The 24,627-nt window shown below is 37.6% G+C and overlaps 4 protein-coding genes across 4 annotated transcripts; 1 reads left to right on the forward strand and 3 right to left on the reverse strand.

Annotated features, from left to right (window-relative positions):
- Nucleotides 1-19: 19 nt before the first annotated feature.
- On the reverse strand, nucleotides 20-2,575 carry C9374_000636 (uncharacterized protein; the record flags this gene model as incomplete). The annotated part of the gene is made up of 1 exon (XM_044696211.1): nucleotides 20-2,575. One exon carries the CDS (start codon nucleotides 2,573-2,575, stop codon nucleotides 20-22), a length of 2,556 nt encoding a protein of 851 aa, XP_044552464.1.
- Nucleotides 2,576-2,968: 393 nt separating this feature from the next.
- Nucleotides 2,969-5,356, forward strand: C9374_000637 (uncharacterized protein; the record flags this gene model as incomplete). The annotated part of the gene is made up of 2 exons (XM_044696222.1): nucleotides 2,969-4,036; nucleotides 4,085-5,356. The coding sequence occupies 2 exons, from the start codon at nucleotides 2,969-2,971 to the stop codon at nucleotides 5,354-5,356; spliced, it is 2,340 nt and encodes a 779-aa protein (XP_044552465.1).
- Nucleotides 5,357-5,390: 34 nt separating this feature from the next.
- C9374_000638 (uncharacterized protein) lies at nucleotides 5,391-7,467 on the reverse strand (the record flags this gene model as incomplete). The annotated part of the gene is made up of 4 exons (XM_044696233.1): nucleotides 5,391-6,171; nucleotides 6,247-7,105; nucleotides 7,244-7,265; nucleotides 7,450-7,467. The coding sequence occupies 4 exons, from the start codon at nucleotides 7,465-7,467 to the stop codon at nucleotides 5,391-5,393; spliced, it is 1,680 nt and encodes a 559-aa protein (XP_044552466.1).
- A 91-nt stretch (nucleotides 7,468-7,558) lies between these two features.
- Nucleotides 7,559-24,397, reverse strand: C9374_000639 (uncharacterized protein; the record flags this gene model as incomplete). The annotated part of the gene is made up of 3 exons (XM_044696244.1): nucleotides 7,559-17,400; nucleotides 17,473-24,130; nucleotides 24,218-24,397. 3 exons carry the CDS (start codon nucleotides 24,395-24,397, stop codon nucleotides 7,559-7,561), a joined length of 16,680 nt encoding a protein of 5,559 aa, XP_044552467.1.
- Nucleotides 24,398-24,627: the final 230 nt, after the last annotated feature.

Genomic DNA, 24,627 nt, shown 5'->3' on the forward strand with positions numbered 1-24,627 from the left:
TTGATTCAAACCATAATGTTTAAAAACTATCGCCAAAATCTGCCCAACCTTCTGACTTTGGAGCTTCTTTGGTTATCACACTATTAGTTTGAGCAAAGTCGTTCCATGGATCGCTAGAATTGGCTGTCTTGTTTGCAGAAAACGAAAAGTCAGAGTCAAATCCAAAGTCATCTTGTTTGGTAGATTTTGCATTGGTTGTCGAAGTGCTGGTTCCAAAATCTCCAAAATCATCAAAGCCTTTGGTAGCAGTGGTTGTTGAGCCAAATCCAAAATCGTCATTGTCAAAAGATGGTGTTTTGGTAGAGGATGGCTGTGACGTCTTTGCAGGCTTGATGTCGAATCCAAAATCATCGCTTCCAAAGCCTCCGTTGGATGCTGGCTTGGAGTCAAATCCAAAGTCATCAAATCCACTCTTTGGTTTTGTGGTATTTGTTGCAGCTGGTTTGGAATCAAAACCAAAATCATCATTGCCAAATCCGCCACTGGATGGTTTTGAGTCAAAACCAAAATCATCATTATCGAATGAAGGTGTCTTGGTGGATGAAGGTTGAGATGAAGGAGGTTTGGTAGAATTTGTTGTTGATGGTGGTTTAGAATCAAAGCCAAAGTCGTCATTACCGAATCCATTACTAGTTTGAGTTGATGGTGGTTTAGAATCAAAGCCAAAATCATCGCCAAAGTTAGCAGAGAACCCACTGGACACTGGTGGTTGAGTTGAAGGAATCTTATTTCCAGCCAAGTTAGAGTTTCCAAAAGCATCATTTCCAAAACCAAAGTCATCATTTCCGAAAGATGAGTTCGATAGAGGTACAGTAGGTTTTGGTTGAGAAGGAGTGGTAACTGGTGAAGCAACTTTGGCAGTGACAGGTGGAACAACCTTCAATTCGCTTGCAGGTTGATTAGGGAATTCTTCTCCAAGAGCTGAGTCAAAGTCATGAATGTATTCTTGAATCTTTTTGATTAATCCAGTCAACTTTACCAGCTTGGCATTAGGAACAGACTTTTGTTTTTGATTCTCCAAATCTTGTTGGCATCTCGAAAGTTGATTTTTAAGATCCTCATTTTGTGAAATAAGTCCACTAAGTTCAGTCTTTGTGTTAAATGTAGATTGTTCGATATCTTGCTTTTGAAGTTGTAAGTTTCTGACCTTAGTTTGTAACTCCTCGTTAATCATTCTAGCTTGTTGCAGTTGTTCTCGAACAGCTTGTAACTCATTCTTTGCATTAGTAATTTCTTGTTCAACACCATGTGCAAATTCATCTCCTTGTTGATTGGAGTTTTTAAGTCTCAATAACTCATCCTTGTGTTTGACAAGCTCGTTCAAATTTTGTTCCAACTCAGATCTCAAAGTTTCAACAATGCCACTAGCACTTTGGTATGAAAGGTTGGCTTTCTCATAAATCTGCTCCAATCTCATCACTTCCTGTTTGACTCTTTGAATTTGGTTTTGGAATTCTAATCTTTCTTGCTCTAATCTGAAACTTTGTGACTCGAGTTGTGCAATCTCTTCAGACTTTGCTTGGTTTTGCATCTTTAAATTTTCAAACTCTTGACGAACTTGGTTCAAATCATTTTCCAAATCAGCCTTTCTTTCTCTCAAGCTGTTCAGTCTCAAATCATTTTGTTCAACCGATTGACGCAATGGGAACATTTGTTGATTGATCATTCTAGTTTCATCTAAAACTCTGTTCACTTGATTTTCCAAATCTCTAACTGGGCCCACAGTAACTGGTCCCGATGATCCTCCCATCATATTTGGACTACCAAAGTTATTGGAAAGTGGAGGTGGGCCACTAAAGCTTCCTCCAAAATTGTTACTCATTCCGAGAGGTGGTGGTCCTCCAAAACCGAGTGTTCCTGATGATGGCACAAGAGTAGGAGGTCCATTATTAATACTATCCATACTTGTGGTTGATTCACTTCTTGGTCTTAATGGTGGGCTGGACATTCCGGAAGGCGTACCTGCACCAACCAACGATTGTTTAGAAGGCGGAATCAACACGGGTGGTAGTTGCATAGGAATTGGAATATTAGGCATCTTTCTCTTCAATCGTACCAAGTGCATGGCAATGACAAATTCATCCTTGTCCAATACCTTGTTTCTTTCAAAGTCAGCCAATTGGAAAATAGTGTTGAGGATGTCGTTTGGAAGACCTGCCTTTGAAAAGAAATTCATACACTCATCATAGGGAATTGTGTATTTTCCTCGTGCTAAATTTGAAAAGTTGGTTTCATACTGATCCCGTTCCTCTTGTTTGATACTGTAATCAAATCCAGGCGATTGTGGAGGATGAAAATTGGCAGGAGAACCACCACTTCCGACAGGCAAACTTCCTGGATTTGTCAGTTCCTGACGAATCAAAGACATGGCATGTTTAAATTCATCAACTGTGAGTCCTGGTGCCTGGCTAGTTTTGGCTGAAGTCCAAATAAATTTCATCACAGGTAGCGGCAATTGGAATTGATCAAAATAAGCTTTTGCTTCTCCAGGGTTGAGAAGATTGTCTCTGTCCCTATCGGCCAAATGAAACTCATTGTCCAAATCGTTAAAACGCTGCATGTGTGGAAAGGACATTTTTTTGTGATGAATTTTTGGGTGTCATTCGGATAACTGTGTTGATGATGGGATGTATTGATGATACCGTTTGTATTCGATGAATTTATACTGAATTTGCTGTAAATATTATAACTATAATTTTAATATGTTCAATTTATATTGTGATAATACAACCTCTGTGCTTGCCCGATCAATTCGTTACGAAAAAATATTTTCGCGCCCAATTCAAAAACTATCTTTTTAAAAAATACAGAATCAAGAAGGCACTGCTTCTGGTTCACTTCGCAACAATTATTCATCACATTCCTACGAGAGTAGAAAAGTCGTTGAAAGAGACTTCTCTCATACAATCCGTGTATATTTATCATTCACACATAATACTATTCCAACTTGTTGTTTCATACAAAGATAATGATGAAGGCTGCAAATTCATCGGAGAGTTCAAGTGCTACCCTGTTTCGATATTTGGAAAAGGCTTCACTGGATCACTACTACTCACAATTGAAATTGAATGGTGTTACTAGTGTGGAAGCATTAGCCCAGCTCTCGGTACAAGATGTGGCCAATAAAGTCGGAGTGGCTAATGGAGCCGATAGAAGAAAGTTCTTTGAGCTCGTTCAAGTTGCCAAGAAAAGCATCTCTACACCTTCTTCCAATATAACGAATCAACCACAACAAGGGAATTTTGAGAATGAACAAATGGCCTTGAATAAGTGTCAAGCGCTAGACTTGAACCCTAAGAATCAGTTACCTTCTCTCTATAATAATAACATGATCAATGATGATGATAAGGAAAATTATGGTGGCAGCAATGAGGAAGCTTTGTATGATTGGGATGCTGCCGTTAACAATGTTGACAATCACTATGATGCTTTTGAGGTTCATCAGGTAAATCAAAACAACAACATTAATAGTAACAATAATAACGTCAAACGACCAGCGTCAGCAGCTCAACCTCAATACGTACCTCCAAAAGTTCACACTCTTCAACAGATTATGCAACAAAATCTCAGCCCTCAACAAGCCCAAAAGCTCAAACCAAAGGTTGTAGAAAAGAAACCGCCAACTGTAATCAGTAACAAACCCCAAAATGTGCCACAACAACAACAACCACTTGTTCGGGAAGTGGCAAATATTGTCGGTAAACAGGATGCAAATGTTGCCGCCAAGCCAAGGCAACGATCTAATATTGTAGTTGCTGTTCGTAAAAGACCTCTCAATGAAAACGAAAGAAATAGAAATGAGACTGATATTTTAGAAGTTTGCAATAATTACGAACTTGTGATACATGAACCAAAGCAAAAAGTTGATCTCACCAAATATGTAGAAAAGCACCAATTCTGCTTTGATGAAGTTTTTGATGAATATTGTGACAACAATGAAGTCTACAACAAGACTGCTAGGCCTCTTGTTGACCATATTTTCAATAAGGGTAAAGCAACTTGCTTTGCTTACGGACAAACAGGAAGTGGTAAAACAGTATGTATCAATTTTTTGTCTATACTTTGTATAACACAACGGCTGTAGTTTACAATGATGGGAAGAAATGGAAATAAGGGATTGTACTTACTTGCTGCGCATGACATTTTTAACAGGCTTTCAGGAGATATGACAGTTTGGATCAGCTTTTATGAAATTTATGGTGGTAAATTGTTTGATCTTTTAAACAATAGAAAGAAAATATTTGCTCGTGAAGACGCAAAGAATATGGTGGCGATTTGCGGGCTGACTGAAACCAATGTAAATAGTGTGGAAGAATTGATGGGCATCATTGACACTGGATTAAGTATTAGAGCTACCGGATCTACTGGTGCAAATGCTGATTCTTCTCGTTCACATGCTATTTTGCAAATAGTTCTCAAGCTCAATGATAAGACCTATGGCAAATTTTCGTTTATTGATCTTGCAGGATCAGAACGAGGAGCTGACACGAAAAACAGCGATAAACAAACAAGGTTAGAAGGAGCTGACATTAATAAGAGTTTACTTGCTCTGAAGGAGTGTATTAGATCGTTGGATCGTGGTAAAAGTCACGTTCCATTTAGAGGCAGTAAGCTTACTGAAGTTCTGAAAGATTCATTTATTGGAAACTCAAAGACTGTAATGATTGCCAACGTTTCTCCTTCCTCGTCATCTTGTGAACACAGCTTGAATACTCTTAGATATGCAGACAGAGTTAAGGAGTTAAGAAAAGACGCTATCAAAGATAAACTGATACAAGCCAACAAACAAGGAAAGCAAGACATTCAACCTTCTCCTACTCCTTACGACAATCCAATTATTCAACCACAACAAGGTAGAAACTACCAAATGGAAGAGCAGGACGACGAAGATATTCAAATGGAGGACGAAAAAATTGACTATGACAGAGCGTACGACAAGCAAGATTACGAAGTTTCTGATAATGTTGTGGATGACGATATAGATGAAGATTTCGAAGATACAGATATGATTCAAGATAATGAAGTTGTGCTTCCACCTCATTTCCAAGATGTTGGAGAAGCAGAACTTGAACGAGCCCATGAGGAATTAATAAGTAAGATCTTAGATGAAGAAGAAGAGGTTATTGCTCAACACAGAGAACACATTGATGATATCATGGAACTCATGAAACAAGAAATGGAACTTTTAAATGATGTAGACCAACCTCAATCAACAATAGACAAGTATGTCACAAGCTTGGATTGTATTCTCGTTCGAAAAATTCAAGCCATTAAGAGCCTTCGAAACAAACTTGCCGAATTCAAGCAACATTTGAGGGAGGAAGAAATTTTGAGTAGGAGTTTTCAATTAAATTAAGTATTCTTAAGTGGATAAAGCATACAATGATATTTTATTGCTCTTCGGTTTTCTGTTGATTTCTATACATTTCTCTATACTCTAAAATCTTCTTCTTTGAGAAGTTTCTGATACCAAAGCTTTTCTTGATTAAATGGCGACAATCGAACATCTTGAGCGCATGGTCTTTGGTTGCTGTGTAAATTGCCTGGAAGTCGTTACTCTTCATTAAATCTTTTTCAATAAGGCTCAAGTAAGCAATGGCAATACGATACAGGATCTTGTAGTTTTCATGAAGGAAACAATCCCAAATTCTGAGAGAGGTTTCAATTGGGAAGGTATTTAAAAAGATACAAAGGAACCAGTTGGGTGACAGCAAAATGAAAAAGTTTGGATCTTGAGCTAGAAGATGTTGCGCCAACTTGGGAATACGATCCAAGCATAATTTCTGTAATACGAATGATTCAGAATAGACTCCTTGCATCTTGCTATCATATAAATCTGGAGGCAAGTAGCGATCAATAATTCTATCGAGTGTGAAGAATGCTTGTTGAACATTCATACCGACGACAAGCATGATACCTGCGAGGAAATTCATTGCTTGACAATATCCAACTTTTGGATTGTGTAGTGAGTAGAGATATAGAACATTTCTTAAGGCAATTTGGTTGTGTGGGTCCTTATAGAAAGGATGTGTAGGGAATGTTCTGTCTACGTCTTTGCAAATACATGAAAAATTCTTGTCTTTTTCTCTTTCTTCTACTGGGATGGATTGTGCTTTTTCCTTCAACTTGTCAAACACGTCCTTATGTGTAAGGAATTGATAGTTAGCTCCACTATAAAGTTTAGATCATTGGGTATAAATGAGTTGTCATTGGTTAAACTTCATGACATCATCCAAAAATACGTACCTGATGATGTACCACATCACAGCCCTGTACTCCATTGGAATACCTTTTCTAACAAGCTTTTTAAATTCATTTGATTCTTCAATAAAGTGGAAAATACGCTGTTGCTCATATTCTTCCAATGTTGTAAAACCGTTTGGCCCGATGTTGTGTTTTTTGATAAATTCCTTCCACCTATTTCTCTGTCTATTAATTTTCTTGTCATTGAAATCTCGTTGTTTTTCGAAAAGAGGCTTCAACAGTTTAGTCATTTCTTCATCTTCTCCAACCTCAAACCCGTAATTTTCCAAATATTTCATAGAAATTTCAACTGGTTTGGTATCAAGAATATCTAAATCTAAACTCTTGCTCACCACTCCAATTGTTCCATTTGTAAAATCTTTTTGTTCTACTTCAACATTCACTACTGCAGCAACCACTGTTTGGCTTTCATTACCCACAACACTGCTGACTGAGGCAGTAGATGGTGTAGCTCCATTCTTCTCTGTGTCTGTTGTTGGAGGTACTGTTGTTGTTGATTCTACGGTGCCATGTATTGGAACCGTTTCAACGTTGTTTGTAGTAATTGTTTCCGAAGGTGCTGTTGTTTGTGGCTCACTAGAGACAGGGACTCCATTTCCGTTTTGATGATGATTTTGTTCTTGCTCAGAAGAGCTTGGAGTTGGCTTTTGTTCCTTGTTATCTTCTTCATCACTGCTCGATAAATGATCACCAGCATCATGAATAGGCTCATCTTCATCTAGCTTGAATGTTCCGTCAATAATACTCTGTTTTTGCTTTTCATAATCATCATCGGAGAGAAGATTTTCTCTATGGAATTTAGAAAGGAGTTCCAGCTGCTCCTTTTGCTCTTTGGAGAGTCCTGTAAAGGTGGAAGATTATAGGAGCACAGAGGTGATGATTGGTTATGGGAATGAGATGATTACAATGTTGTTGTTATTCAGCAAGCAAATTTATGAGGGAATAGATGAACAATAAGTAAACTAAACTTATGACCTACCAAAGTGCTCGACCGGATTATCCTGTTTTCATGGAGAATTTATCACGATGATGATGATAATAAAGTCAATAGGTTTGATGGTGATTGTATCAATTATCCAAAAGCCATACAACAATCACAATAAAAATTTAAACAATCAAAAGATAATTATTCAGCACCACACAAATCATCATTATCGTTCTTTATCGCCTCGTACTGACACATACCATCGTGGTTGGAATCATTTTTTTTCATAAATGGTCAACAAATTTCCCCAACGTTTCTTTTCGCAAAATTGCCAAACAGGACAGTAGTTCGCCTGTAATGAAGAGTTTATTACACTTGTTCTGCGGCTGTTAAATTAATCAATTCAAAGTATTGTCGTAAGGCATCAGCAAGAACTTCTGGAAGGGTTTGAATATCTCTCAAAATAATGTAGTAAGGGAATGGGAATTTCTCAATGTAGTAACTGAAGGTGAGAGGTTGTTTTGGATCATTGGTCGAGTTAATACTCTTCACTTCGAGAATGGATTCTTTTGGATTTGGATTGTCAATAAGAATAAAGACAAACAAAATCTTCTTCTCTTGTCCTTCTCGTACGAGCTTGACAATTCGATCTCTTTCTAACATACGTCCATCTGAAATGATAAAGGCAAGTTGATATTGTTCAGAGTTGTTAGAGAATTCCAAAGACTTGTAATTTTCCATGAGTTGAATGGTATCTGAGAGGAAGGATACAATTTGAGTTTGGTTTTGTTTGAATGTAAATTGAGAAAGAATTTCAGCTCCAGTTTCATCGGTAAATGGTTTTTCAAATGGATGAAGAAGTTTCATCTTTTCACCAAAACTAACAACACCAAGTTGTCCGACTTCTAATTGAGCCATAGCTCTAGAGATTAAAGTTAACGCTTCACAAGCCATTTGACCTGCATGATTGTCAGCCATGGACTTGGAGTCATCAATGGCAAGCAAAATTTGATATTGTCTCTTGTTTGGTTTAGTTCTACGAAGCCAAATCTTATCCTTTCTAAATTGACTGGCAATATAAGGAATAATCTTCTTCATGTTAATTCTTTTACCTGTCTTGTAGTCTCCTTTGAGTTTAGTGGCAAGTGTTGGTTCAAGAATGAGTCTCAATTGTTCACACAATTCTTGTGAGAGACTGGAAGTTAACATGTCGAATTTCTTCCAAATCTCCTTTGAGTTATTGACATTATCTTCATTATTTCTCCAATCGTTGAGAGAGGTTTCAAGCTCTTCTCTCATTCTCTTAATATCATCCATGGTGAGTGGTTTCATTTCTTCTTCTACAAAGTCAATATCCTCTTCCATGGTCTCTTGTTTTGTGTGAATGGTACTTTCAAAGTTTGTTTGTACAAACTCTGCCTTCTTTGATGGAGGATTGAAATCCAAGTCTTCCATTTCTTCATCTTCATCTTGTTGTTCATGCATCTTTTTATCCAATTTCGATGAAATGCTTGGTTTAGAGTCTGCATCTTGGCCATCCTCATTCTTCTTCTTATTTTCTTCTCCAAACTCCTCTTTTTGCTTTTCATCGGTCATCTCTTCATCCTCATCTTCCTCTTCACCATCTTCCATTTCTGGGAATGCCTTGGATTGCTCATCAGTCGCATTGGACAAGATTTGATTCTCTTGTTCATCCTTATCTGCATCATTCTCTTCTACAAATTCAAAGGCCTCACTCTTTTCACTATCTTCCTTCTTCTTTTCCTTTTCCTCCTGTTTGTTTCTTTCGACGAGATTGAGTTTCTTCTTCCAATTTTTCATTGCATCTCCTAAACTTCTGAGAGGGTTTGGATCCATTTGCATTTGACCAGCTTCTGGCTCCTGTTGAGCATTATCATTAGTACCTTGATCCATGCTCTCTCCCATTTCGTTCTTGTTGGTATCTTTACCACTTTCCTCTGCATTGTTGTTTTTCTTTTCTTGTCGTTCTTGTTTATCTTCTGCAGAGTCATCTTGAATTTCAGAAGCTTTACCTGCGGTTTGCTTGACACCGAAGGGTGTTTCTTTGAGATCGGCATTATCTGCTTCTTCTTCGGCGGCGTGAGCCTTTTCATTGTCTTCTTCCTCATTCTCTTTTTCACCTTCCTCATCTTTTTCGCCTTCCTCGTCTTTTTCTTTCTTATTTTCAGATTCAAGAGTTGGATCAATGGCGTCTTGATCCTCTTCATCTTGACCAGAAATATTTTGATCTTCAGGAGCAATATCTTCAGTGTCGACTTGTTCATCAATTTCCTCGTCTTTCTTCTTTTTGAGATCTTCATCCATTTCATCTCCATCCTGTTGGTTTTCATCATGGTCATCGTCACCTTCTCCATCTTGCTCCTTGTTATCCTCAGGTTCTTCATTGTTTTCCTGTTCATCTTCAGAGATTTCTAAATCATCGAGTTGCATTTGATCATTCTTATCTTGATGGTCAGCATCTTCGCCATCTTCTTGCTCATGGTCATCTTTGAGTTCATCGCCAAACTTATCGTCCATGTTATCTTCAAACTCTTCTTGCTCAACTGCCTCTTCATCATCTTCATATTCCATGGGTTTATCATCTTTCTTTTGCTTGTCTTGTTTGGTATCAAGACCTTGATCGTCTGTTTCTTCTTCTTGTGCTTTAAGCTCTGAATCTTGTTGTTGAGGTTTTTCAGACTTGTCACTGCCTTCCTCAGTCTTATCATCTCGATCTTTTTCATTCTCATCCCACAACTTGTCATCGAGCTGTTCTTTATTGGGATCATCTTCATCAATCTCACCCATTTCTTTGTTTTCATCGTCTTCATTATTGTTGTCTTCATCATCATCCTCTTCTTGTTCATCCATTTCATCTTTTTCTGCTTCAAAGTCACCTTCCATTTCAATGGCGTTTTCATTCTGTTCCAAGTCCTTGTTGCCATCTTGCTGTTTCTTGTCTTTCTCATTGAGTAGTTGATCCTCATTATCAATTTGATCACTCACATCATTGATACCTTCTCCATCATCCATACCAGTACCAGAGCTAAACTCTACGCCATCCGATTGTCCTTCACCCTCAGTTTCGTCATCTTTACCACAAAAACCTTGTTTGAATAGAGTAGTAAAGATATTGAGTAAAATAAATGTCAATTTGGATATGCTCTTATGGTAATAAACCATTGGGACTTTGATCGTATCGACAATAATATCCAGACGGTGCAACAGAGGAGTAAGGTTACCGAGTATTTCACTCAAGCTATTGACAATGGATGGATTTCGATCCTCTCGCTTACTGTAGGTGGTGATCGTGTGAATCATCTCTTGGAGGTCATTGTTAATCTTGGTCATTCCATTGGTGATGGCTTGACAACACTTCTCAATATGCTCCTCCAATCTGGCAATGGAATTATTCTTGCTCAAGAATGATAGGGAGAAATTGGTGGCGTCTTGATCTTCTTCTTTTGTGTGCTCTTCTGTGGCTGTTTTGACTACTTCCTCATATTTGGCTTGTTCCTCAGCGCTTGCCTTGATTAAGTCTTGAGTGATCAATTGAATGAACTTGACAGCATGTTTGTACTTGTTGGCAAACTCTTTCACAATAGACATGTCTTGACTTGGTTGTTGTGATGACTCGTTACAAGTGGCCATCTCAAACACAGATTTTACAGAATCAAATTCCAAAAGTAAATGATTCAATTCGGGTGACTTGGGGAGAGTGGAGGTTTCCTCGATGAAGGCACTCAAAACAGTTTTGACCTTGTCCAACGTTGTGAGATTTTCTGAGAGCTCTTTCAAATCTGTGGAACTGAAAATCCTAGTCCTGTTCATCACAGAAGCTACTGTATCCATTGCCCGATCAATTAATTGCTTGGCTTCATTCAGGGTCTTGAGAGGTTTGTTATATTGATCGTCATGCTTTGAGAGAGCAGTGTAGAGAGAATGAATTTGATAAATCAACTCGTACAATTTGAATACATAGTCTGCTTGAGTAGCAACTGCTTTTTCTGAGCTACCTTGTGAAATTAATACATGCTGGCCATTGGAGGATTCAATGGATTGTCTCACATGGTCCAAAGTAGAATAGAGTGATTTGTTAGATTTTTGGCAATCCTCAATTTGACTCAAATATCTTCTATGTTTGAGAGTTAAGAAGAACAAGTTGTCAGGATAACCTCTCATCTTTGTCTTTTGACTCTTGATATCTTCTGCTAACTCTCCTTCATAGGCGACTCTAAAGTTTTGAATACTAAAAATATTCTTGTAGAAATATTCATCAGCCTTATTGAATTCATCCTTCACATCCTTTGAATCAAAAGAAAGAGTAAGGGAGACCGATGGAATCAGGAAAACCTTGTCCATAGTGGTTTCTGTTGCAACTCCCTTCTTGAGATAAGACACTCCCATTTCTTTGAGCTCGGTTAAGAGTGAGACGAGTGCTCTCAATTTCATACTTTTTGATGAATTCTCCTTATTCAACGATTGAGTTTGTTCAATAATTTCTGTACTCAAATCTTCAATATTGTTCACCACTGCATCATACTCTTTAGAAAGAGAGGTCTTGAGGACATGACTCACAAAGTTCTTACCAACCAAATCATGTATCACTGGTAGACGATCAATCATATTCTTTGATGTGGACTCGTCAAGGAATTCAGTCTCAATAGTCTTCATCAATTGCTTGTCCTTCTTTGTGAAGGAAACCAAATTCTTGATGGCTTCATCAGAGTGAACGACACTCTTGGTCTTGTTTAAATATCTTTGAATCACGTCATTAGGTTCAACAGAGTCATTGAGTTGCTTCTTTTTAGACTTTTTCTTTGTTTTCTTGTCCTTGACTTGTAGAGTTTCAGTGGCCGCAGCGAGTTCATCATACTTATCCCACAAGTCTCTTGCTTGTTTCACCAAAACTTCACCAAAACCTTTTGAGAATTTGGCAAGAGCTCTTCTCGACTTCTTGGTTGTGAATCGAATGGCATCAATGTTGACATCTTCCCACTTGGTCAATGTAATGAAATCTCGCAGTTTTTCTTCGAGTGGTTTCTTCTCTTGTTCCAGTCTCTCCATGAGTTTTGGAATGAATTGAGAGTAATATCTGTACATGTTGTGAATAATATCTCTAATCTTGGTTCTAGTTTCAATGTCCTCACAGTACTTTCTCTCAATTTCAGCCGTCAAATGTTGATTAAAGTTGTTGAGCAAACCGAGACGATATTCGAAATCACCAATAGTAGATGTTCTAATAAAATCGTCACAAATACTGAAGAACTCTTCAATGGTCTTGTTGATATCTACTTGATTGAAATCGCTATTACAAATCAAAGTGTAGAATCTGAACCACCAATTGATGGATTTGTTCTTATATTCTCTTGTCTTCAAGTCATAAATTCCCTTCCAATTTTCCAACTCCATTCTTCTCCATCGAACAATGAGAGCTGAAAGCTTTCTAATTTCTTCCTTCAATGAGTTGACGTGTGCAGTGAGATATTCTTCCCATTCTCCTGCCTTAATCAAAAGCAATTCTAATCCAGTCAAAATCTTAATAATAGGACTAGTAATAGGTTGGTTCAAAATATGTTCAATAATTTTAACCATCTCTACGAGCACTGGATGTCCCTTCTGCTCCTCAGTGCTATATTTCTTAATGAGGAAGTTCAATCGTTGAAGCATGCTGAAAAGAGTACTAAAAGCTAGAGTTATTTCTGGAATATTTGGATCGGTATACACTTCGCTGTATGCTTTTAACTTGGCTTCCTTTGAATGATCTACTTTGACCCATAAATTGTTGAGAGCTCGACTTCCAAACAACACCAAAGGTAAATAGCCTGAAGATTTCATATCAATTTGATACTTTCCATTCAAGGTGTTAATGATATGAACAGCTACATTGAAAGACTCATCAAACATTTTGTTTCTAATATTCTCAATTACTTGAACGGGTCTTCCATTACGGTTCAAAGCAGCTCCGCTCAATGAAATAAAACTGAAAATGTCTTTGTGTGTTTCAACGAGATAATCAATCTCCTTCTCGTCATGAATGACCTTATTCACTTTTTCTAACAGTGACATTTCAGAGTTTAAGGATTCTCTCTTTTCACCAAGATTTTGTTTCAACGCGTGTTGTTCTGGCTTTTCAACAAAGACCGAATAATCTTCGGCATAGGTTGGGAACATGGATTCCATTTCTTCCTCTAATATCTCTTCATCCGTTTCAATGACCGTCTTCTTCTCTCGGAATTTATAGAAACTGTCCTCTTCTTGCTTTTTCTTTTCTAATTCATCTTCCACAGTTTCAAATACGTTTGAATACATGGAGAACACTTGATTCAATAATGTAAGATTTTCAATGGTTTTCTCTTGACTTGAGGTTTGAGAAACAGTAATTAACAGACATCTAGACATGAGGACACGAAGTACTTTGGTTGCTGTTTCATATTGCTTGCATTTGAGATGTACAGTTGGAGAGTTCTCAATGGATTTTAACCATTTACGAACAACTTCCAAGTCCGATTCAATGGTCTGCACCGAGTTACATGAAGGGAAGGAAAGCAAATGATTCAGAATTTGATTCACAGTATTTTGTTCAGTCTTGTCTTTCTGTGCAAGAGATCCGTAACACAACAATCTCAAGCCATACTTGATATGGTAGGCACATGAAGCAAATGGAATTGCCAAATCTTCAAAGCCAAATTCATTCTTCAAAATCTTAGTCTTGATTAAACTTTGAGTATTGGATTGATAGGAATCTTCTTTGGTGATTAGTTCGACTTGTTCGTTTTCTTCAGTGTTGCTACTGTCATTGCTTCTTTCGAAATATTTCAACAAGTTATTGGAGAGAGTTCGTAAGACTTCTTGTTGATCGACTAGAGTCTTCATTTCGCGATACAAGTCAATGAAAGAAATTGTGGATGGTCTGTGAATGACCTTTGGAGTGATTTTGTCCATCATGACTTGAATGTGAGACAAATCTTGTTCAATCTTGCTTGTGATGAAGCTGTTATCGCTTCCAGTAATGAATTTTTCAATGGAAGTGATTACTTGAAGCTTGTTATTCAGCATGTCCACATCTTCCTTCAAATGTTTGTCATAAATTGCATATTTGAGAGTTGGATCCAAGGCATTGGCAGGAATAAACAATGACATACGAAGTTCGCCCAATTTGAGCCATGCCAAACCACGATTAACAAGATCCTTATTTTTGTCTGACTCTTTGATGCAAATAAGCTTGCAAATAGAAATAACATCATTCTTCTTGTGTTTGAGTCTGGAATCATTTGAACTTTCAAGAATAGTTTCCAAGCTTTTAACATTGATGTCCTTTGTTGTGCATAACGAGTCTGTGAGTTCTATCAGTTCTGCAAGTGCTTGAGACGTCAAGGTCTTCTTGAAGCTCAACAAAGTGTCACAGTACAAGTAAGTGAGATTGGACCAATCAATTTCCTCAGCTTGGACATTGTCTACATTGGTGCAAATAAATTGAATGACCTTCTTCAGTTGATCAATCTTGATATGTCTAGATCTGATTGGAATGTTTTCCCATCCACTCAACAGCTTCAAGATATGAACAGAGTTTACGTCTTGGAATAATCTATTTGGTCCAATCAAATCATCTCGTGTCAGACTTTCATCAGATTTGGACACATCAAACATTGAATTGTTATACGTGTTATTCCACACTCTCTCGTTCCAATAAATATAAACATAATGCAGCAATGCAGGAATGGAAGATGCAAATTGCTTCAATTCTTCCATTGAAAGAGCATCCAAATTTCCTGCTTTCCATAACAACATTTGATAAGGAACCATATCAAATGGTCCACGAGAACAATTCTCCAAAATGAAGTCAACTAGATGTCTTGACTGGAACACAACAGAGTTCAACAGTCGCTTGACCTCTGTGACATCTGTAGAAGCATCCAATCTCTTACAAAGATATCCAATCTTTGAGAATAACATAATGACATTCATTTCCTTGTGCATACTCTTGTAATCAAAAAGTGGAGAGATCGCCTTTGTCGAATGCAGTGAGGCAGCATTAACACGTTTCTTATCTGGAGCAGTGAATTCAGCAATGTCATGGAAAATAGCATCCATCACAAGCTCTTGCTCAGACTTGTTACTCAATTCTTTGTAAGGAGTATGAATATCTTCAGAAAGTTCTTGCTCCTTTGGCTTTGATTTCTCAAGAAGAGTTGGAACACTTCTCACATAGTGCAACAATTTGTCATAGTCTGGATGTTGAGGATTTTGTTGCAGTAATTTTACAGTGCTCATTGCTTTGAAAAGGAGTTCTTTGAGTTCTCGACTTTCTGTGTGTGCTGATGTGGATGTCAAAAATTGTTGAATCACATCTTCCAGTTGCTTCAATTCTTGAGAAACAGAAATAGTTGGCTTTCCACAATTTTTGTACAGGGTATTCTTCTTTCCTGCGCTATTGAAGTTATTAATGACTAAACTATCAATTTCACCCATAAATGTACATAATTGTTCGTAAAGCTCGTAAGGAGATTCAGTGTTCTTCTTGGATGGTTTTTTGAGCTTGGGTTTTTTCACTTTCAATTTTAGGAATTCTTTGGCCAACCAATTCCAATAAATAAAGAATTCTTCAGTTAGCTCTACAGTATGAGAAAGATAGAACCACAATTTGTCTCGACATCTCAACAGAGCTCTGACTTCATTCAAATCACACACCGAGTCTTCAATAGACGCATTCATCATGCTGTTCATAAACCCATCAATTTGAGTGAAAAGAGTGTAGAGATGAACTACAACTCTGTTTGGAGCTGATCCTCTATACTTTGGATTAATGTGATAATAGTATGAAAGATGAAGCAGTGAGGACTTGTTCTCCACAATAGAACCCGTAAACTCTCCAGCTATTGCTTGCTCTTCTTCGTACTTTCGTTTTTGTTGAGAGGTTAACAAACTTGCAGCCTCAAATAAATGATTATCTTCATCAGTAACAAGTCCCAAGTAGACAAGACGAGAGTATAATTGTTGGCTATACTTTAAATTCAGAGGTTGAGAAGCAATGATATCTGCATACTTGCTAGTAACAGCCAAAGAGATATCTTTGAACACTTTTTGAATCTTCTTGGAGAAGTCGCTGTTCTTGTGCTTGTTGAGAAGCTCCAATCCTTTTGTGAGCAATTCATCGAGAATTTTGTCAGATTTACAAAGTTTGTGAATTCTTTGTAACCATATGGATCTAATATCAATATCCTTGAGAGAGCTCACATCAATAAAGTATTCAAGTGCATATTGCATGTCATTGACTAGATTAGAAATAGATCGTTCGGATGTGTCCATAATTGTACTTGCGATCGTTCGTTGGATGTCGTTTGATTGTAAGAACTGAGGTGGTAGGTCGGCCATTAAAATCTTCCATTGCAAACCATCAAGAATGCTCTTTGTACTATCGTTTTGATCCACCTTTTCAGTCATACATGTACTCAAATAGGTTCTGATCATGTCGTACAGTCGTGCTGCTTGTCTAAACACATTTCTAAAGACTGATTTATCACACTTGAAAGCATTGCAAGCAACAAATGTCGATGGGAAGCTAGGATCATTTCTTGGCAATACAAGAATGCATTCTTCCAACTCTCTTTCAGCAATTTCTTTTGCAGCTTTAGCAGAGCATCTACTTCTAATGTATACGCTAGAAGCTGCTGCTCTAAACGCGTTGGTAATATTAAGACCTTGTTTCACTTCAGAGTTGAATACTTCAGCACATCTTAACAAGTCACGAACGGTTGGTCGATCTTCTTCAGGAAGGAAGATCTTTGAAGTGAATCGTGCATGGTAATCCATCATGACATTACATAAATGTGAAGAGGGTATTCCATGATTTGCCAACAATGTGAACGCATCTTGGGATGGAATTGCAATTGGAAACATGGCAATCTCCAATCCTCTATTTCTCATGGCTCTAGAAATTTCTCCATACTTTGGATCCATTACCATAAAGATTCTAAAGTGAGGATGAGGTTTGACAATACGAATCTCACCATCCACAAGTCCTCTTTCATTGACAACAAGCACACCATCGGGTTCAAATAATGAGTTCAATCTATCCAAAACGGTTGGATTGCAAAAATTAACATTGTCAATAAGAAGCCAATTACCTGCTTCCAACGATCGAATCAACACACCATCATTCCATTCAAATCTTCCCTTCACACCCATCTCTAGCAATTTGCTTAAATTTTCTAATTGAGTGAGGATGGATTGTTTTTCGTCATTTTCATATTGAAGCAAGGAAAAAACTCCTTCACACATACTCTTGAGTTGATCAATTCCTGAGAATGTGGAATCCTGTTTAGAGGTTGCTTCATAGGCTGTCCATTGATTATAAAGTTGCTTTACAGCATCAAAGTTTCGTTTCTCATCATTCAAGAATGAGATTCTTGCAAGTTCATCAATCTTGAGTTTGATAGCAGTCGCAACCTTTTTAACCTTTTGGATGGGATCTACTTGTTCAAATCCTCCCAACAATTCGACAGTATCCGTTGAACTGCTCATTGAGAATTCATTCAACTTGTTACCAGTCATTTGTGCAATGAGTCTGACAATTGAGGATTTACCACATGCAGAAGGTCCATTAATGATCGTTAAATAGTTCATCTCAATACACTTCATAATATTCTCAAGAGGGTTCAAGAATGATTGTAGTAAGATCAAGTCCTTTGAGGTTGTAGTACTTGGGGCATGATTGTCCTTATCACTGTCATCAAATGAATTGTTCTTCAGCAAAATAGAAGAACCAATTTGTATAGCGTCTGGAGAAAGAGTATAAGTGGGATAGGTTTCTGATGGGAATTCTTTTCCAGAAAGTTCTGTAAATATCTTTTCAACATATTGACGATCCTCTCGAGTTCTCATTCTTTGACGATACATGCAATCAACGAATCTCATTGGATCATACTTGAATGATTCATTGTTCTTCTTGTTAAGCTCTTGCTCTTTCTTCAAGAGTTCACACCATCTGAAAACATCTCTCAAGTTGAATTCCCAAGGGCTTCCTTTTCTACCAAATCGGTATAGTTCCATTGTTTCCTTGTGCATTCTTCTGTTAAAGTCAATCATGAGCTTGATATTGTCCTCACCAATATCATCATGAATAGAACGAAGAATAAATGTCAAATCTTCAGGTCGCAATTCATCCACATACACTTGAGTGAAACGATTGAGGAACGATTTTGGTAGACCTTTTCTTCCACCTCCTTGCTGGAGAGGATTTTGGCATGCAAAAATTCTGAATCCTTCTGGGCATTTGACAACTTCATTAATCTCAGGAATGTAAATTTCAGCACGATGATCCAAAATAGAGTTCAAACCTTCTAGAACCGATTGAGAAGCCAAATTCAACTCATCCAACAATACCCAATCACCATTTCGAAGTGCTCTCAGGAAAATACCATCACACCAACGGAATTGACCTCCTGAACTTCCCTCCACAGGTAAATCCGTTCCAAGCAAATCCATCATATCGGTTTGCTCACTGAGGTTAATTCGAACAATATTGTGTCCAGAGGCTTTAGCAATGGCAGAGATGAGACTTGTTTTACCAACTCCAGGACTACCTTCGAGCAGTAGGGGTTTTTTGAGTTGCATAGCTCGCAACACTTTCATGACATTTCTACCTGTCGTAGGTGCATCCAATGCATAGACAATTTTTCGTTCCATGTTAGGACCACACTTGATAAAGAATGGATGATATCCAAAGTAGTCGGCGCTTTCTTTCGTCTTGGTAGATCTAATGGCTGTATAATTCTCATTAAGGAAAACATCCTTGTAGTAGCTGAATTGCTCACTCGAGAGAACCTTCTCATGTTCCAACTTGTCTAGTAAGAAATTGAAACATTCCGTTCGTAAGACTTGTCGATTACGGGCTGAGGCATCGGTACCAACACCAATACTTTCCAAAATGACTGTATCCACACCATGCAAATAGGCTCCATACGTGTCCATATCTAGCTTTGTAACTGACATATTCATGAAATCCACCCAAGATATCACGTCTCTCACACTCAATAGACGTTTGGTACGTTTGGATCTAAAGAATTGAACAAATTCAACCATCCGAATATTGAAAGACTTGATGCTTGCATGGAGTCTACTGGCGACAATAATGGCCAAATCCTCAGAAACTGATAAACTTGGAACATAAATTTCAGTAAAACGATTTCGGAGAGCAGGTGATAATTCTCGTTTACCAAAATCACCACCAGGATTCATTGTAGCCAAAATTCTGAAATTCTCATTCGCAACAATATGTTCAACTTTTTCGGAACCTCTCTCAGGAAGAGTTAATTCTCGTGAAGGCTCCAAAACACTGTTCAGACGTTCCAAAACAGCATCCTCAGCAAGTGAAATTTCATCAATGAGGAAAATATCGCCACTCTTCATGGCTTGAACAAGAGGACCATCATACCAAGTGAAAAGAGCTTTCCACTTTTGATAGGTTTCTCTGATTATTAATTGCTTTTCTAAAAGCTCCTTTTCTTTGAAGTCATTCTTTTGCTTCTTCTTTTGAGGCTCAACTTGTTTTCTTTCCTTAGCAAGTTTTTTACAAATGTCTTCAAGTCTCTTAACCTTCTTGCTGATATTTGTCTCATTGCCAAAATTGATGTCCAGAGAAAATTTGGTATGAGCAACATTGATAAAGTCTTGAATCATTTGTTCAAGTTCTGCTTTGAGTTTTTCTCTACCTCTTACAGGTCGTAGAGAACCAAGAATGTCACTCGTCTCAGTATGTTGATGGCAGTTGAGAATTCTCAAATGTCTTTCATAAATATCAGCATAGATTTGACACACGGTTGTTTTACCTGTACCCGTATCACCGACTAATAATGCTGGCTCTTTGAACTTGAGACACTTTCCAACCAGGACATACATTCTCTTCATGGTCTTGGTCCAAACAATATTGCTTCCTGCAACAGAGACATCTTGCAATTCTTTTGGATTGTACATGGCTTCCAGATCAATCTTTGTCTTGAATACTTTTTCTAAAATTTCTTGCACAATTTGTTTCTCTTCATCTCTTCGAAGTCTCTCAGCCAAAAGCATGTAACCTTCCTCTGCAGCATTTTGATTGTAGTTAATATTGTCTACAGCTCCATTCATACGTTCGGCCCATCTGAATAAATCTCTTGGAGTAATGTTGCTTTTACCAGCAAAGATCTTACTACTCTGTCTTCTTTGTTGGAGTTCTCTCATGACATTGACTAGCTTGGTAGCATGTTGATTAGAAATTTGACATCTCTTGTGAAGAATTGTAATTAATTCTGGTCTTGGAATTTCATCGACATGCAGCTCCAAAAATCTATTTCTGAAGGCACGAGATAACACCTTTCTACCACCATACAATCCAGGTGGGTTTTGAGTTGCAAATAATTGGAAATGAGGATGAGGTTTGACCGTTTCTTGTGTCTCTGGTATGAACAATTCTCGATTGTCGTCTAACAATCGGTTGAGAGCTTCAAGAATATCAGAAGGAGCTAAATTCAATTCGTCTAACACTAGCCAATAACCATTTCGAACGGCTTCTACAAGAATACCTTCTTGGAAAACCAATTTACCTTGTGCATTGGTAATGTAGGTACCAAAATATTCTTGAAGATCGGTACTTTCGTGATTGTTAATTCTCACAAACTTGTGTCCTGTAACTTTGGCGAGATATTGAACCATACTAGTCTTACCAGCCGAGGTTGGTCCTTGTAGCAACACAGGATATTTGTTAGTCTTGATGGCTCTCGCAAGATTTTTCAAATTTTCTTCAACGGACTCTGTAATGATAAAATCGGAGGGTTGTTCAGGTTTGAATTGACCTTGTTGAAGCCAGAAATGTTTGAACAAGACAAAGTCACCACTTGTTGGTTTGGCTGGTGCTTGATTGAGAGAATTATCAACATTCTTGTTCTTAAAGAAGGTGCTTCGAATGAGTTTTTCCACAGTCGAGCAACAAGAGGCACTCAATAAGGTTAAGAACCCCATTGAGAATCCTTCATAGAGTGCTCTTTCAAGACCATAATCTTTAAGAACCATCACTGTATAATCCAAACTTCGTGTTAAGGTACGCAAACTGTAGTGTGGTCTTTGAGAGGCTCCATCAGATAACTCTGCCTCTGATCTCTTTCTGACGTCCAAATAGAAATTCACAATATCGTCAACAGGTGGATGAGGAATGTTTGCGAGGTATCTCGACACAACAATTTTCAAATCATCCTTATCAGTCAATTCATGAACATAGAATTCAGAGAATCTATTTCGTAATCCAGGCGGTAAGTTTTTCTTGCCAATATCTGTTGGAGGATTCATGCAAGCAAAGATTCTAAAGTTGGGATGTCTCTTAATTGGTTCTGTGTCTCCCTTCTCAGTGATGAAAAGAGTACCTTCCTCTCCTTCCAACAAACTGGAAAGACGTTCCAAGGTTTCAGTAGAAGCCAAGTTAATTTCGTCGAGCAAAATCCAGTGTCCCTCTTTCAATGCCTTTACGAGCGTACCCTCCACAAAAGAGAATGCAAAACTATTTTGAACTAGTATTTGTTGATGATTAAACCGATCAACGCTTTCCTTAAATTTAGCCCAGTATTGTTTCAACGTGAATGTTTTCTCCGTTTTTTGCTTCTTGGTTCCAGAATTTGATGAAGAGGCAGCTTGTGACTTTTTTCGCTTCTTTGACGATTCTTCGGATGGTTCTGTCTTTTCAGTCGAGTCATCTTCCATCTTATTCAGCTTTTGTTCTGCCAATTCAATGATCTTGTTGAGGAGCATTACAAATTGAACCCAGTTCTTTTTAGAGTACAAATCTCTGACCTTATTCAAAGTGCTTTCATTCTCTTTTGAGGGAAAGGTAACGGAAAATAATTGCTCAAAATTACTTTTCACAGAAGCAGCAAGAATTTTCAAATCTACAGGTTTGTACCCTCCAATAAAGTCAGCACTATCTGTTTGCTGATTCAAGTTATGTACAAGAAGCTTTTTACCCATCAAAGTTGCCAAATATTGAACAGCTGTTGTTTTACCAACACCAGTCTCACCTGTTAACAACACTGGCTCATTCATCTTGATACAAGCTCCAATTCTTTCCATCATTTTCAAGCTTTGTTTAGTGTGAGCAAAAGTACTTCCTTTGTGTAACAATTCTCCCAAGTTCTTTTCATCTCTCTCGAGTGTTACTCTACCTACAGTCACAACCCCTCGTTCCTCCTGTAATTGGGGTTTGTAGGTCCTCAAATAATCTTCAAAATTGTAAATTTCCCAAACTAGAGCTAATGTATGTACAACAGAGTCATAAATGTCCTTCTTTGCAATCATTCCACAAAACACATCGATGGCTTCGTGGAAAATATCTCTCTTAATTTGGCTTAGCACATAATTTTCATTCTTTTGAATCTTGTGACCATAAAATCGTTGCACTCGTTCGCACCATTTCAATAAATCCCTGAATGAAAATAGCCTTCCAAAGCTTTTGAGTTGTGTCGATTCCTTAGTACTGCTTGCTTGTTGCTTTTGTTCTCCATCAGTGCTGTCTGAAAAAGAAGAAAGATTGACTCCTCTCAGAGCATCATATGTTTCAATGAATTTAGGAACAAGCTGCTGGATGGATTTAAATTTGGACTTGAGAATATGTTCAATTTCTTTCGATGGCAATTTGTTAATCATCACCTTTGTCCATAAATTTGACATGGGCAACACACGTTGTCGAGTAGCCATTCCCGATAACGATTCCATTAAACTTTGTGTAGCAAAAAGTTGGAATCCAGTAGCAGCAGGTATCACTTCATCTCTTGATGGAAGGAATAAATTTCCTGATTCCACAAGTGAAATAATGGAAGATATGATATCAAAAGGAGCTAAATCAATATCTTCAATGAGAATCCATCTACCTTCAAGAACAGCTTTTGTAAGGGCACCTGGCTGCCATCTAAATTCTCCAGGAACATCTGTGCAAACATAAGTACCCAACAGGTCCTTGCTATCGAATGATTCATCCAAATTCACTTTGATGAGATCAGTGTTTCCCGTAATTCTTGCCAACTCTTCAACAAAAACAGTTTTACCAGAACCGATAATTCCTTCTACAAGTACTGGTTTTTCTTGAGAAACCGCCAGAGCAAGAGAGCGCATATTGTCGAATGCTGTGTTGGTGAATATGAGTTTTGTCTTATCTGACGAGATATTTTGTTGTGAGGAGTGAACTTCTCTAAGGTTTTTGTGAAGCCATACTCCACAAACATTAACCATGGTTTCACTCTTGTGAGAAATTACAAGCTTTTCTCTGGAATCTGATGATATAGTCTCCATGTTTGATGTTTCAGTGTCGTCATAGAACGAAAGAGTATTTTCAAGATGCATCTTTTCTTCTGATTCAATTTCTTGCAAGACATATTCTTGAAGATTTTCAAATTTTGAATTGAAAAATGTGTCATCAAGCTCTAGCAGTATCGAAACACATTTAGATGTCATTGATCGAATTTCCTTATTTTTGTGCTTTAGCAGTGAGAAAAACGGTGCCCAATTCCAAAGTTTACAAAAATCGGCTGGTGCACAAATTAATAAACGATACGTAATTTCTAAAAGTGTCAAAAGTTTCTGTTGCTCAATCTTATCTTCTAGATTGTTGTTGACAATAGACTCTATGAGTGAAGGTCTATTCTTGAAATATTGTTTGATAAAAGTTTTAAATTGAGGGTATAAAGGCAGTATTTTGCTCACTGCATTAATTGTGTCGTAATGTTCTGATGAATTATTAGTAGTGCTGCTTTTTTCAACTGATTTGTACAACTTTTCCATGATTTGAGCAACCAAAAGGGGCAAAATTGGTTTGCACACTCTCGCAACAGTATATGTATAGTTGGGTTTAATAAATAGAGATATTAAAAAAGTTTGGATACTTTTGATGATGTATGGATCCGTGTCCGATGAGTTAGCTATCTATAATTGTCAAAAATCACGTCATGATAACATTCCGAACAAGATAACACGTTATTCACAAAAGGACCTTGAAATTGAAACACTTACCTTCTTTTTGAACGAATTCACCTCTTCCTTCAATGCAGGAAACTCCTTCTCAAGGACCACCAAAACATGGCTATAGGAGAAGGTCGTTTTCTCTGATTGATGATGATTTTGGTGTTGAAGAGAAGAAGAAACATGTTTGTTGTTTCCCGACACGGATGAATCTCGGTTGTTGTTCAACATTTTTTTTGTTTCAAATTTTTCCAGTGCATCTCTCTCAACTTCAACAAAAATAAGAATATTTTGAACTATGCATGGAGAGTCATTACATGAAGGTAGGAGGATTGTATTGAATGTAGGAATGACCATATGGTCTTCCTGTGTGTGATTGGTTGTTATTCAGCATTTGATGGCAATATTATAACAGCATTAGGGAATGAGCTGTGAAATATGAACTTGACGCGTCAAAGAAA

Source organism: Naegleria lovaniensis, assembly GCF_003324165.1.
Source record: "Naegleria lovaniensis strain ATCC 30569 chromosome Unknown tig010, whole genome shotgun sequence".
Classification (NCBI taxonomy): domain Eukaryota; phylum Heterolobosea; class Eutetramitea; order Acrasida; family Naegleriidae; genus Naegleria; species Naegleria lovaniensis.